The sequence below is a fragment of the Aulostomus chinensis genome, chromosome 4, assembly GCF_037954235.1.
Source record: "Aulostomus chinensis isolate RoL2024-O1b breed Wild chromosome 4, RoL_Achi_v1.0, whole genome shotgun sequence".
Lineage (NCBI taxonomy): Eukaryota > Metazoa > Chordata > Actinopteri > Syngnathiformes > Aulostomidae > Aulostomus > Aulostomus chinensis.
Window position 1 is genome coordinate 15992668 of NC_141323.1, and position 16170 is coordinate 16008837.

General features: G+C 40.5%; 1 protein-coding gene across 1 annotated transcript in view; it reads right to left on the minus strand.

The window, feature by feature from the left end:
- Positions 1 to 16170, minus strand: part of exoc4 (exocyst complex component 4) — a 119358-nt gene that overhangs the window by 76326 nt on the left and 26862 nt on the right. Inside the window, exons 10-11 of the mRNA XM_086202069.1 lie at positions 15529 to 15674; positions 15265 to 15353 (exon numbers count right to left, since the gene is read on the minus strand). Coding sequence (XP_086058195.1) covers positions 15265 to 15353; positions 15529 to 15674 — 235 coding nt within the window. The remainder of the gene's footprint in view (positions 1 to 15264; positions 15354 to 15528; positions 15675 to 16170) is intronic.

Below are 16170 nucleotides of genomic sequence, written 5' to 3' on the forward strand. Positions count from 1 at the left end.
GAACTTTCTACTGCATATTAGAGTCAATCATCATCACCATACAAAGGCGCCCTCTAAAAAAGAAGGAATCCCATTCAAGTCAAAGAGTGCTGTTCTTCGTGTGACCCTGATCCTCCCGGTCGGGGGCTTGTAACAGTGATACTCCCTCTGTTAATCAATATTTATAAAGACAGCTTCTAAAAATGTTTTGAACATCTTAATAACTATTCTGAGCAGAAGCGAACCTTCACCAGTGATAAACACATCAATCTCACGATCAAAAATCTGAATGCATCCCCAGTGCTCTCTCCTCCATGCCCCCGCTCGGCTGCCTGGGTAAACCCCAAAGCTAACAGGGGTTAATCAGGAAATCATTGCAATGTAACATGCACTGAAAGAGGGGTAGAGTCAGACATGAGGTGGGGGGTGGGGGGTGGGGGGGGATTATGCACACAAGGGGAGAGAGGATACCAAAGGGGAGAGAAAGAACACTGAAGCTCATTACCTCCGCTCAGGCTGAAGTAATCAATACAACTGATGGGGAAAAAAAATTCCAGCTTGTTGTCAATAAGACAAAATGCAGAGCAGACAAATTGGCTGTCTGGACATTTCTAAAGAATACTAAGGATAAATGAGTGCATAAGTTTACATATAGATTTATAAAGTGTCCGGAAGTAAATTGTGATGTATTAATATATAACAAGAGAAGAAAAGAGGACCATAGACACAGTGGAGTTTTAGATAAAGTTGAAAGGTTAATTTTACATGCATTAAAAGTTGTTTGTTTTTTTAGTCCATTGACTTTTGTTTCTTTGGAATTCTGTTGATCTGTTGTTTAAGATATCTGCCCTTTTTTTCCTTGTTAAAAGGGTTTTTGGGAAAGTTCTTATTCAGCCGGAAGGAGTGAATGACTTTGGGCTTTATAAAATAAAGTTTGATTTGACTCCAGTGACCATGAAGTGGTTATAAAATGAAGGATACTAGAAAGAAATCAATAAAAGTATGTAATATGTCTACAATTTCATCTTTTTGGGAAAAAAAACAACCTTGAAGGACTTTAAGGAAAATCAAAATAGTGTTTACACATTAGTTTAAATGAGGAAAGATACTGTATGTCAAGAGGAAACATAAGAACATGGCAATCCAGGTTATTTTGTTTTAAGGCAGTTGTGTGTGTGTGTGTGTGTGTGTGTGTGTGTGTGTGTGTGTGTATGTGTGCATGTGTGTGAGAGACCTGAAAACACAAGTTTCCACTATGGTACAAAGCCTTGGTCTGCTATTTTCTTCTTTTTCATTTCCACGTCCAATATGGCTTTGCAAAGCTTGTGTGATATAACACAAAGACACCTTTGCAGGAGTGCGAAAGCGTGTTTCGTATTACCTCCACAGCCGGCCTAGCCTTGCATTCAAATGCATATCAAAGCTATTGTTCCCTTGGCTGGGCTCCATAATGCATTTCTAATCGAACAAGTTTGATTTTGAAAAGTATGGGGAGACAACACTTGCCGTATTTTCATTATAATGACACGGGAAGCTTTTATTCCTTCGAAAACTTTCAAAATCAACAGTTTCGGATTTGGATCGTGTTGCCGTGAAATTCATCTGCATGGTAAGCTCACGTTGGCGTTGCTAAGTGGAGACTCAGATGAGGTCCAATTCACTCAAACTCACTCTTTCTCCATCTCGATAACCATTCATCCTTCCTTTGGTGCCAATTCAATTAAGACTCAATTACAGGCTCCTAAACAAAGCTGCCGCCAGCACACTCTCCTGCTCAGCCTCCCTCACACACTCCCTCTTCCACTCTCTATCACTCTCTGCAACACTCTCTCTCTTTCTCTCTCTCTCTCTCATGGAAAGAGTTGGCGGAACTTTTTGTTTTATCATCAAAATGTCACAAGGAAGTTAGCTGTGTGCTCCACACATCTCTGCGGTAATGACGGTTAACAACACACACACACACACACACACACACACACACACACACACACACACACACACACACCAAAATAACTACCATGTTTACAGTCCTGGTGACACTGACCAATTTAATTTCATGCTCTAAACATCTGCATCCATGTCAAACAAAAGAGCGAGGAAGACACCTCATTGATCCGTGGGGTCTGGAAGCAGCTGCCAACAGGGCATAGCACTGATGAATATTAAATAGAACCGTATTAATATGCATGGGGTTCTTCAGAGTAGTCTAGACGTGACAAGCTGGCTACGGTTTCAGGTCAGGATGCCACCAAGCCCTCTCGTCATAATGGGTAAAAGTATGATTTTTGTTTGAGAGAGCTTGTGTCTGCATGCTGGAGTGTTGGTTAGGGTTGTTTGGATGAGTGTATTTGTCATTTGTGCACCTCGGTGTGTGGTCTGATGCAGGATTAGTCGGAGGGGTGGAGGTGTGGGTGCTCAGTGGGACGGCTGAAAGCTGGAAAGGAAGGATCGACACATTCTAATGTTGCCAAATCTGCTTGAAATCCCCCTGGAGGACCGCTACTAGCCGCAGACAAAGAAGCCAACTTCTATCTCTTAAAACAGATTTAACAGGGTACACAGCCAGATACAAATATATAGACATGTGCCATACAATGTCTTCACACAAACACTTGAGATATACTGCGTATGCTCTCACACACACACACACACACACAAACACACACACACTAGTGACAACCATCCAGCTCCCTGTGGCGCATCGGCATGCGCTCCCCAGCCCACATGTAATCAAGTCAGGCAGTGACTTAGTGAAATTGCATTAGCTACACTTTCTTGGGTTTGATGAGAAAAGGGTTTGATCCTGTGATGAATTCCGGCCCTGCCCAGATTTAGGTGAAGAGAATGTATGTGTGATGCTTTCTTTAACACAAAACTGCGTCTCCTGGGACCGCTGTGTTTCTCTATGCATCTGCAAGTGTGTGAAAGAGAGCAAGAAGAAGAAATCCAGACAGATGAGAAAAGAAAGGTCATAATCCCTCATTCACAAGTTGTTTGAGTCAGTTTCGTGTGTGTGTGTGTGTGTGTATGTGTGTGTATACCGACATACACACACACACACACACACACACACACACACACACACACACACACACACACACACACACACACACACACACACACACACACCCCACGTGGACGGTCTTTGGCAAGGGAATCACGTGATATCTCCTGTTAAATATCAACACTCGCTCCCTTCTTTCACGATTGGCACGATCATAATTCCTGAGGCTGTGTCACAGGGTTTGCCCATCACCCCGCCTCTTTCTTAGACAAGCAGTAGGTTCTGATTCTATCTACTCAAATGGGAGAAGGAAACCTGAGATCAGGTTATTTCCACTAGTCATCAAATGAAAATCGTAGATCCATTCGACACTACATGGCAGGAAATATTCAACTTTGTCCAAGATCGTTTCTCTGTCAGTGATACACTCCCTTGAGATTTAGAAACACTTTTCTTTTCTGTGTTGATGCCAACGTGCCGATCTGAAATCACTGCTGACCTACATGTTGAAACACGGTCATTGTGAATTTTTGCCTCATCTTTGGTCTGGTAACAAGTATTTTGTAGAAAAAGCTGCTTGATTTTTGGTGCAAATTCCACGAAATAAAACTCGGGCTGCAATCAACCAAAGAAATTCTTGGTCGACTGAAGCCCTCATTTTCGACTAAAAATCGACTAATTTTATATATGAAAAATATACTGTGTCAACTATCAGCACAAAACCTGTTGAGGAATATTAAGACAATTGTTTTTGTCACGTTATAATGATTGACCGACACTATCATTGGTCCTGCGCACAGAGGAGCTCGGCATGGCGGCTGAGACACAAATAGACTTTTAACTTAAAACTTTTCTCTTTAACACAAAAGGCAAGTCGACGGTAAGAATTTTTACAATGAAAACAAAACAATTATTAGACTAAAACATTGAAATGTCAATTCTGATATGCTCATATACTCAAAACTGACGGGGCAACCTAAGGTGGACAAGTTAGCTGACCGTTTCTAGGTGATACGCCGTCGTGTTGCTATGACATGAAAACTGTTGTTTGCAAACTTTGCATTTGACTTTTTTCCCTTTATCTACTTTCATGAAATGCTGCCACGCTGCAGATGTCTTTAACATGGTGGACGAGGACTGACTTTAAATGAAACCGTCAAAATTAAATATACATTCATCAAACCACCAGACATCGGCCTAGGACTCTTCAGTCTGTCTGTCTATAGCAGGTCGGGCTAGTCCAAAATAACAAAAACAAGGGGGGTGTTCAAAGATAGATTGTTGTCTGTGAAACAGGGGTGCTTTCGGTACTTTCCTCCTGATGAAATTAACGTGGCAAAAAATCGACCAATCAGAATTTTGGTCGAGCCAGAACGTATCGACTAATAAATCGACGAGTCGACTGGGAGATTACAGCCCTAAATAAAACACGGTAAGACACTGACTGCATCCAAGAAAATCCTAACACATCTATAAAGTATAGCGTGTACTTTTACACTTTTTTATTTCAGTAAATGCAGTTCCTCTGGCACTTTTCTTTTTTGTAGTGCAGAATAGATTTGGTAAGCAAGTATTTGGATTTTTTTAGCGAGATACATTTTGATATACTTGTTCCCATCTCTGATTGTAGCTACTGTATGATAAGTCTGTCCCCACTTAAACCCATTCAATTCAGAGGGACAGATTTGTGTACAGAGCTAAAATAGTCCATGTCATACAGACTATATTCGGTTGGTTTTATCGAGTATAATTCATCTACGAAAAACAAAAAACAAAAAGAAAAACCTTCATTTACAGTGCTTTTAAATGCAGGAGCCTGGCACACCTCCCGATCACAGTTGTAATCTTTGGTTTATAGACAGAGCGCCAAATCATGTTTTTGTGTTTCGCCCACCCAAAAAAAGGTCAACACAAGAGAATCAAAGACACCCGTGATCGCTCCGGCTAGATTCTGATTGAGACTGGCAGGAGGGCAATTGGGTGATTGGTGTAATTGACTCACAAGCATGTCCCTCACACACACAGGCTGAAAACAACACCGGACACGGGGAAAAAAAAGGAGTTGAATGACAAAAATACACAGTTTTACTAGGTCTTTTCTAGTGTACCCGGTAACTATCAAGGATTGTACATGATCTGTGTGTGTAGCGTAATTGTTAGCCTCTAAAACCGAGAGTGTGATGATGCAGTTCCTTTGATTAAGGCCCCAAATCTGCACCATTTACTAGAATTGCACATATCAAACTAAATCGCGCAAATAGAAAGCAGAATGATGGAACGATCCATTTTCACTCTCGGTTGCTGAATCTGTAGCCGATATGCTGTGAAAATTAGTTCTTGGAGTGATTGATTTAGTTAATGTTCTCCTAGCACAAATCAGATATTTTTAAATGTGTGTGTGTGTGTGTGTGTGTGTGTGTGTGTGTGTGTGTGTGTGTAAGCTTAAAGAAAAAAAAAAAAAAAAAGAACTCAGGCAGGAATCCATTGCCTGCTGGTCTTACAGGACTGGTTTCCGTGTCAATAATGTATGACTCATTGGTCAACTCCGGGCATCTAATTACATTCAGACTGTCTTCATGTCTGATTGGTTCCTAATGAGAGCGTTCTATTATTAAAATTAATTTGATGGGATTCTCCTGCTCTTTCATCCAGGAGACTAAACCCCAGTGCTCAACTGAGAATAAATAGTATTAATAAATAATAGTATAAATAAATTCAGACATAAATTGAGTTGGATTAATTATTAAAAGTGTGTTACCATGGCATACAATGTGTCTCCATGGATTTTATTGAATGTCCATTTGTCAGTGATGGTATGACAAGAATGTACTTCTGCAGCAGAATGAATATTAATGGTACAGTTTTGTTTTTTTTCGAGGTGTGAGCTTGACATTTTATTTTTATGACTAAAAAATTGTCAACCGACGTCATTTATGTAGCGTATTTTCTACCTAAGCAGCTGCATTCAAAGCGCTCAGGACTGAAATAAAATATGGTACCAATATTCATACAAAACAAACATTTTGGTGTCAAAAAAAAAGTTCAAATCTGTAACTACAAAGTGAACATGAGATCTGAGCAGAGTAAGATGTGAGGAGAGATTAAATATTTATCTAATATGCTCAAAAACGGACTGAATGTCTCATCATGGCACAGATAGGAGTAAAAAAAAAAAAGCCATGCATGCGCGTTGAGCAACTTACCATGAATTTGTCCATCCTTTCAGTGTTAGCTTCTTCACAACAGCATTTAAAAAAACAAGTAAAATTACTTTATCTTGTTTCGTTCGTTTTTTTTAAACGTCAATTTGTTCAAAAACAGTGATTTAAACCCCTTCACACTGGAGTTCAACCTGACGCTGATGATCAGAAGGCAACAAGAGTGGCCGGTTGACGGAGAAATTTAAGACTTTAAAGACCATTTAAGAGTTTCCCATACTTCCTAAAAACTAACACACAATTTACACACAAATGTTTCAAAACTCGGATGTAATCTGTACATGTGATAAGAGATCACCGTCGCCTAAAAACACATGGTTTGCTTAAACGTAACTACATCTGGACAAAACAATAATAGCAACATGTATGAGCGGATCATGTGACTGCAGGTTTGCGTGTATTTCCTTTTGCGACCAGCTCCTAGCCACCAGCTAACAACACAGTTGTTGAGCAGGTTTTCCTTTTGTTTCTGAAAGTCTTATTTGCTTTTTTACATGACAAATTGTGTTTCTGTTCCTTAGAGAATGAACCATTTTGCTTTGAAGTCGCATTATTGCATGTTTGCGGCTAATTCCATTTCTCCCACTCAATATTAATTACCATGTACTTCCACTTTAGTCAATTTAATTTGAGATAAAAATACATATGTTTCCTGGCTAGCACAAAATGAATAATTGAGTCAACCAAACTAAATGTAACTCTGCTTGCAATAACAAAGAATTACATATAAGGGATTGAGCAGCACCGGACACGAGCAAACATGATCAATAATACACGCGAGATGAAACACATAAAAAAAATAAGACCAGCACCAACCACTGAAGAAGAAGCGAGGCAAAGTCATTAAAAAAGTAATAAGTTCAAATGAAATAGAATTATTGAGACCGACGAATAAAAAAAACAATAAATGAAGTAAAATATAAAGGCGAGCAGCGGCCAAATAAAAATGATAAAGACACATTAAGTTAAAACCTTTTTTAAAAAGTCGGAATGCAGCCGAGTGGAGATGACACCAAAAGTACAAACCATTAAAAATATAAGTTGAAGTGACTGGAATAAACAATATAATTAAGGAGGCAGATTCACCAGTACTCTCACGGGTGACCAGGCGGCCGGTTCCAAATGACCTGAAGAGGGCCTTGCTAGTTCGGAACTGACGAGCATCTGAGAGCGATATTGGGGGTAATAGAACATTTACAGCAGTGCTTTAAAAACAAGCATTAAAATTCCAAATTCAACTCCGATATTTACTGAAGTTCTACAATCATATTTACTTTTTTCCTTGCTGAAACTCTCAAGAGAACAAGCTCGCAAAACGACAGTGGAAAAACCAGGATGAGCTCACTAAAATTTGTCAGTTCCCGTGAGACCTGACCGCGGCCGAATCCAACCTTGAATGTAGACCTAAAATGCTGTATGACGTGAAAAAGAGACAAGAAGTTTGGCACAAATAAAGAAAAGTGGCGCTAGGAAGGCTAAATCTAGTCTGGAACTTTCTTCTGTTCAAGCATCAACAGTGCAATCTTTGTAATTTATGGTGAAAATTCACAAGCACACTTTCATATTTTCTAGAACCTGTTGCATCCGGAAAAAACAGAGTTGTCTGTGTGTGTGTGTGTGTGGGTCCTGCCAACCACTGTAGATGCTTCCGTACGTATGCCAAGGTCTCTATATCCTCAAGTCCCCCCATGCCCCTCTTCCATCTTCCCCTCCTCTCCCTCCCTCGTCTCCAATCAGCAGGTCTGAGATTAAAAGTAAACACGGAGGGACAGTCAAAGCTGCCAATAATGACAATGCTGATTAGAATTAGCCTCAGGTTGGGAAAATACACAAAGCTCTTTCTCTATGATTAAATTTCTGCGCTGTGTAAACTATTGCAACCTTGTTATAATCTCCTTCTGTTGTCCTTTGCACCACAGCACGGTCATTTCTATTCTTCCCGCCTCTGCTTTATCGCTGCATTTAATTTTCAGACTTCTCATCATCACTCCAATTTTCGGCCATTTTTATATTTTCCTTCTCAAGGTCTCCGTGTTAAAGCCACAAGGTTTATCCAGGTGCCTAGAAAGGAAAATACGTTCTTCAGACCTGATGTGTAAAGCCATTTTTGTGAAGTTTCTTTCTGAAAAGTTTGGCATCAACATCTCTAAAACAAAGTTATTATTATTTAAGCCGATGACTCACACGCTGTTGCGTATTGGAGGGCCTAAATAGCACACAGAGTAAACACTGCCAAAACATAGCACCAATTCTAGAATTTCTATCAATTTAAAGACTATAAAATCTTTAGAAGCTCTGCAAATGTCTGACATTACAGCAGCATTTGTTTTAAATAACCCCCTGCGATGTTTTCCATTATTAGCCTTGTAACCACCAGATTTCTAACCACAAGCTTAGCAATCGTAAAAACCTGATATTATTATTATTACAAGCCAGTGTGTATTTTCCACACCGTCTTCATGTTCCACTCTAATTTCAACACCAGAGCTCCTGTAATTCAATCACTATTCCCATAGCACATCCAACAATGTGTGGTGTGTGTGTGTGTGTGTGTGTGTGTGTGTGTGTGTGTGTGTGTGTGTGTGTGTGTGTGTGTGTGTGTGCTAAGAGCGAGGAGGGGAATCACATCTCTAATGCTTTTTTTTAACCATTATCATCAACCATGCTACATGTATTGTATGTAAATGTGAACCTGGGCGTCTGCTGTGTTTCCTGCAACATGTGAAGCATGTTCTACATTTACTATCATACTGAAACCCAAATAAAGGATTTCCACGGTAACAGCCTGTCAGGTAACACAGGTATACCCTCCACTGTATCTACAAACCCCTGCAGCGCAGCCAACAAAAGCCCATCCATAGACGAGAGGAAACATGTCATTTTCTAGGGATATTACTGCGGCGTGTAGAAATATAGACGCTGTTACAATTACCGCATGTTGCACATGTCATAGGTGACAGAACTCGACATGTAAGCACATGTACAAAGCCTCATGCTAGTCTACTCAGTACTCATCAGTCACTGACAGCTTTATGGAGAAGGTTTTACAAGGAATACTGAGCCGAGGATGGACAAACAGCCGTTGATGATGATAGGGAGGTAATTTGGTAATATCATATACCAGAGTGTTTTAAAATAATGGCTTGTCCATTTAATTTCAATCGTAAACATGTTCTGCTGTGCAATGACAAATGATTACCTGAAGTATTTCAATAGCTATATTAAATGTCAGAGGAGGGCAGTGACATTCGTGAACTGCTTGAAGTACGCTTCGTTTTGGGTTCCCTCGACCAAAAGCTAAAGGATTTGGGACCAGTGATGAGAGTAAGTCATAAGGCAAGCAAAAGTTTGAGGTAATATATTTGTTTTGCAAGATAAACGGAATTGTTGGAGGTGTGAAGTTAACAGCTATGAACGAACAACATCCTAAAACGCGCGCATGATAATGTTTAATATCAGTCGCAACCTCTGGAGCCTTTGACAACCAGCATTTTTAAGAGACAAGTTCACAAGCGTGGTATAACTGAAGTATTAATACCGTCGAACAAAATGAAAAAAATTAATAAATAATAATAAGCTTGTGTTAACCACTCGGGTAGGCATTATTTTAGGCTCTTGACTGGACGTGGCAAATTCAATTGGCATGAATGAGGTGTCAGTCAAAATGTCAAGAGCGCAACGGCCAATTTTGTTTCTTTTAGAAATAGATTTTTTTTAAAAAGTGAGTATATACACAAGCTCTCTGAAACATCATGGTGGGAGTAGCTTCTGCCCCTTCCTTTCACCTGCCTTCATTTAAATCTTATAAGATCTAATTTACTGTAAATGCAATAACACAATAAAAAGACATAAATAATTCTATCCACTTTTGAAAAACGTTTTGTGCCGTTTTTCTTCCACGGTAGTAAAGATAATGGATTTATGTAGGGAGACAGTTGCATCATTTGTTGCCGAGTCAGTGTCTTCTGGATTCTACCATCATAATCCTTTAATAATTATTGATGTTTTTTTTCAGAGAAATTTCAATTCCATTTGAGGTTCCAAGTATTGATAAATCATAAGTGCAAGGTCAGCGGAAGTCAAGTATAGGCAAGCCATTATCCTAGTATTCCGACAACAAACTGAATGATTGGAAAAAGAGGTCGTGAAAAGGCAAGTCAGCTTTTTTAAAATACAAATAGATTGAAGACAGCCATTCGAGAGTGTGAGGGGAAAAACTTCTTGAAGGAAAAGAGGATTTTCCAAGGTATGAAACTAAAGGAAAACTGTCCTTCCTCACAAAAACACACATTTCAGCAGCAGCAGTCATAATCCCCCCCCCCCCCCCCCCCCAGTTTAGCCACAGTGTGTAACATCACACATCACTTGGCAGAAAGATGCCAGCTGCTACTTCACCTCTCAAACACACAAAACGCACCAACACCCCTCTGAGAGCACGTGGCAATCAACATCTGCCTGCCTCATCCGTGATATCCCACCTACTGCCACTTTCCCTGCTACTGCTAGACATTTTTCCATTTGCACCTCTCTCCCGCCCCACCCTTCCCGCTGGTGTGTACAAATCGGCTTGACAAGGAACATCCCTTCCAAGTCGCCTTGAGCTCTTCCTCCTCTCACTTTCCCCTTCATCCCCACCCTTCCTCACTTATGGGAACATGATGCTATTACATACATAAACAAGAAGCACACGATACAATACTTTTTTTTTTTTTTTTTTTTTCCCTATTTCAGACCCAAGCAATAGGCTTTTGTGGGCTGAGCAGAAAGCAAGCTGTTTGTAACTAGATTGCTTGCATAGGAGGCTCTGCTTGCCGGACACCCTGAGAGCAAGTCTATTTTGAATATCAAAAGGAAAGAGAGAATGTGTGAAATATATTTGGAACCGTGTTGGTTATGAATACATCTTAGAGGAGGAAGGTCAGGAGTGTGAAAGGGATGGAAGTGTATTTATGTGCCTGCAGGGAGAGGGGGAAAAAAGGGGGGGAAGTTTGAAGTGCGTATGTTTATCTACATGCATATCCAGGGCAAGCATGTAACAATAGGCAGTGCCGTCGCTTCAAAACCTACCCTGGAGCAAGGAAATATGCCACCAAAAATAATGTAACAGAGGCACGTAAAATTTTGCTTCCAAGTAGTTATTGAGAGGTATTCGCTCTTCACCTCCTGGATGACCATTGAGCCATTCTGAGTCATCAGCTGCCTCCAAAGACAGTAAGGAGGTAATAAAGGAACAAGGCGAGGAATAAGACAGCACGGTTGCACATCAATAAAATGTTATTTACATTATTTATTCATAAGAAATGTGATTGAATCTGGAAATACATCCAGAAACAGTATAGATACCTTCATATATATATATATATATATACATATATAGATAGATAGATAGATAGATAGATAGATAAATAGATCGATAGAGGTATATAGATACATACTTGGGCTAGCAGTCTGACTATGTACACGCCAGATGTGGCTACATATGGAGCTGTAATAAAGCCTTAAAAGGAAGCACTGGATTAATTGAAGCGTATGAGACGTGCTCTGTTGAAAAAGGCAAGTAATTAAGTCCCCCTGTGTGTTCTTCATGTGTAGAAGGCAAATGTGAATACGCGCCTGCATTGCCGTGTGCATGTGTGTAATGAGATATGGCTGGTCCTTACAGCACTCAGGAGACATAAATTACAGATATTACAGATTAATTTCAAATCCATTAGAGATCGAGTGAGGCTGTCTGGATAGGTTAGAAAATCATTACATGCTCTATACAAACACGGCTCGCTCAGATTCTAACTGGAGAAATACTGCGAACCTTTCATCGGGAAAATATACGTAGTATCCAGGATACAACAGCATCTTTGGAATGTTCGAAAACTTCACTGCGTTATTTTGTTGGTTAACAGAGCATAACTGGATTTTATAAAAACTTCTGAGTCTGTGTTGGTGATCAGTGGAGTTAATATTGACATGAAGCAGACCGTGGGGGGGGGTTCAGGAAACTCCAAGTAAGAGAGACTAAGAGACACACTTGACTGAGCTTTAAGAGTGGAGTAATCCCATAGCCACAAGAACTCATCAACTCAATCTCTCATTTCAAACTCTTTCCTCCCGACAGCAAGTTTAATCTGAAAAGAGGGAGGGAGCGAGAGAGAAAAACTCCCTTTCCACACCATCTCAATACATATTTTTCTAATTTCTTCCTTCAGAAATCTCTTAATGGCTTCCCCACTGGACCCTGATGAAAACAATGACTTTTAACCTTCCTTTCTCTCCTTCCCTCCATCCATCTTTCCCTCACCCTCCCTTCCTCCATCACAGTGGACTTATTTCACTTTCTAAATGATTTTGTACTCCCTCAATCTCTTTGCAGCCATTCAGGCCCCGGCCTGGGCTTGTGGATGGCGCTAGGCATTGTGACAGGTGAAATGAAAGCCCGGAGAAATCTCATCTTCTTATGAGCGCTCTGAGGCATTCAGGCAGCCAAAAAAAAAATAGTTTTTTTTCCCAGCAACCCCCCTCCCCCCTACACACACACACACACACACACACACACACACACACACACACACCTCCCTTCATTCTAAAGTGCAGATAGATGGAAGAGGAAGAGAAAAAAATGTGAGCTGTTATTTCAAGACCATTTGAGGTTTTCCTTTATCCGCTGTTAATCAATGCTGTTCTTTCTGTGGTGGTTGTGGTGGTGGCGAGGGGAGGAGTTGAGGCAGTGCATTATGTATACATTTACAAGAGAAGCTACTGTATGATAGGCATTTATTACCAAAAAGAACTAACGCCTGCCCTGACGTAATTCTGGAAGCAGAATTAGACATTCTTTGGTTGTTTTTTAATGAAATGCTTCGAGCAGCGTAACGAATACTGCATTATTTAAATACTTTAAACACTAGCTCATACCCCATTAGCATAGCCTATTCTTTATTGATAAGGCTTTCCTTGGCCTATTTTTAAAACTTCCGCATAAGCTTTATTGATATCTGATAACAAACCCAAACGTATAACAGGAAAAGTACACCTTTTTGTTCATTTTGAAAACATACAAGGCATTAAATAACCGTCAACATTTGGTAAGTATGATTAAAGTGATTGTTTTCAGTTTTTTGGGGAGGAACTGTTTCATAATGTAGAGGGCAAGCACAGTAAACTTTTATATGATATAACTGGACTGGCAACCCGTCCAGGGTGAACCCCGCCTCTCGCCCGAAGGCTGCTGGGATAGGCCCCCCACCACTACCCTGAAAAGGACAAGCAGTAGAAAACGGATGGATGGATGATATAACTGCTGTGCTGTTACAAGTAAGGGGTTAATTGTTCAATTAGTACAATGATTTAGCCAAACTTTGAAGTTTTTGTCTGGTCTATTTGTCTCTTTGTACAATAGCCATCAAAAGAAGAGGCTGCATCCTTTTTTTTTTATCAGTTTAAACAGTACAATCATTGTGTTAATTCAAGTAAGCAAATCAAAATCCAACGATTTATAGGCTACAAAGGTATTTTTGTTGAACTGATTGCTATGATGTTAGCCACAGGGGACAGTTGACATGTTCAGAGATTTTTAGGAGTGAACTTCAAGAATATTTTTCTGTTGCACTTTGTAGACGGTCCCTGCAAACTTGCATCACGGGGGAAGGGACCAACATTATCCATCCAGCTGGGAGAAGAACATAATTGGATTAAAAATAATTTGTTAGTTATTGTCTACCTTAATACAGTTGGAGAAGACTTGGCTTTAACAGATACATCGCAGTTACTGGTGCAGGAGTTTTGAATCTGTGTTTCTTTATTTTTTCACTTTTTGCCCTTTTTCAGCATCTGAAGCATTCTGCCTGTAATGCACTTGCTGTTAGATAGTTATGGCTGATGTATGATGATGTATGATGGATGCCGGCTTATAATAAGATTAATTAAATTTTGTGTTCATATCGAGGGTTAAAATGAATTTTACAAACGTTAAATTTATCAAAGAGACTAACTGTCATGTTAGGTTACGGTACCAGCGGAGGGACATGAAGCTGATGAGACAGGTCCAACTTGTTGCCGTGCCAACAGAAAAGCAGCAACCTTTGCTGTAAAGTGGTCAGATGGCTAATATCAGTTTGGGGGAACATTGAAATGATGGTAGTCCTAATTCGTTATGCAAAAACTCAACAACAACTTTGCTTTTTTTTGTTGTTGCATTTTTTCATTGCTCCGTCTTCTACCTTTTCTACTTTATGCAAATAATGTCAACAAGGGGCTCAGTGAGAGAAAAAAAAAAAGGGGAGCAGATAAACAGAGCTGTCAGGCAGTGCTGATTGAAACCTCAAGGTCATAGGCAAAGAAACGGAGAGTCAGAGAGAGCGAGAGAGCGAGAGAAGATGTAGGAGCAATAGAACATCTCAGATTCTCTGGGGTCTGATTGTGTAGCTCACTCACTTTGCTATTTTGTGTGTGCGTGTGCGTGTGTGTGTGTGTGTGTGTGAGTTAGTATGTCAGTGAGGTTTTCAAGGCCTCTCCCTGTAGGCATTTTCTGCAAAGTCACCCAGGTCTCTGCCTCTCGTCTCTCTCTCTCTCCTCCGTTTTCTTAAGTGTTACTTCTCAAACTGTGGCATGCCTTTCCTATCTCTACAACACCTTTTGCCACTCCTTTGTCATCCTCTCTATTCCACCTGCACCAATACTGAACGACTCTTGCAACTTCCTGCCTCCACTTTCGCCAAACATGACCAAATCTTCCTCATCTTGCACTCCCGTTCCTTTGCCAGTGTCTTTATTGACCGTCTACTCGTGCCCCTCAAATACTTCTGTTAATCCATGCCTGTTTTTGTCCTTCCTTCCTTCCTTCCTCTCTTCATCCTTCTACTCAACCATGAATCAGAGTTCCTGCTGCTCTTACCCCATCTTTTCCCACTTGTCTTTCCGTCAATACTTTTCACACCTTATGTCTCGTCACAACCACCCCCCCCCCCCCCCGGCCTCATTTTTCAGTCCCTCCACTCTTCGTCACATCCTTTTCTCGTTCTAGCTCCCCACTGTCTATCGGTCAGGTCATAGCAGGGTCAGCCTCCTCACCTTGTAATTCGCCACTCTTGCTGTAGAGCTCTCGTCTCTGCTCTCTCAGGTAGGCACTCATGCTGATGGCATGGGAAGATGACTCAAACCTAGAAAATTCACCAAACGGACATGCATTGTAAAAAAACAAACCTATAAGAAAACGAGTATTCTTTGGACAAAGATTCCTAGAATTTTAAGATATTTCAATGTTTAACACCCTGTCAAGGATATCCTGTCAGAACTTTTATGTCATGTACAGAATACTTAAATCTTAAAGCTTACTTGAAGAGCGACTGCTTGGCACGCTGAGGTTTTTTCTTCGCAAAGAAGGCTGCGAACTCACTGCCAGTGCTGGCGTACGTGAGCTGAGCTGAGGGCTCGGTGGAACTGCGGCTGTTCTTCACATCCAGATATTCCATAAGCAGCACCTAAACAACAAACAGGGAGCATCAAAATTGAGCAATAGAAGGCAGCTATCAAAGTTATCTCGCCCATTACGTTCAAAAGTGAGCGCTAACTAAGCTAGTGACGTGACAATAAAGGGGCCATATTATACCCAGTTTAATATTTTCATGTTTGTAGTGTAATATTGAGGGTTAGGGTTAGACCTCATGTCGTCGTCTGCAATGGAAACTCCTCCGTGGGTGGAGCTTACATACTGAATGATACAGGGACAATTTATATAAAGCCTCTTGCGATGCGTTGAGGGGCATCAAATGTGAACCGCTTGTTGAATGACGTCTCAAGCCATCCCGCATCCACATGACTCACCATTACAACCTATAGATTTTACGCATGTTCTATCATGACATCATTCCATGCCATATTTCCCCGTTGAAAATGTTTCCAACTTATTTGTGACTTAAAAAGCTATATTAAAAAAAAAAACGCACAAAAAAACCCCGCCGCGCTCACTTTCTCTTC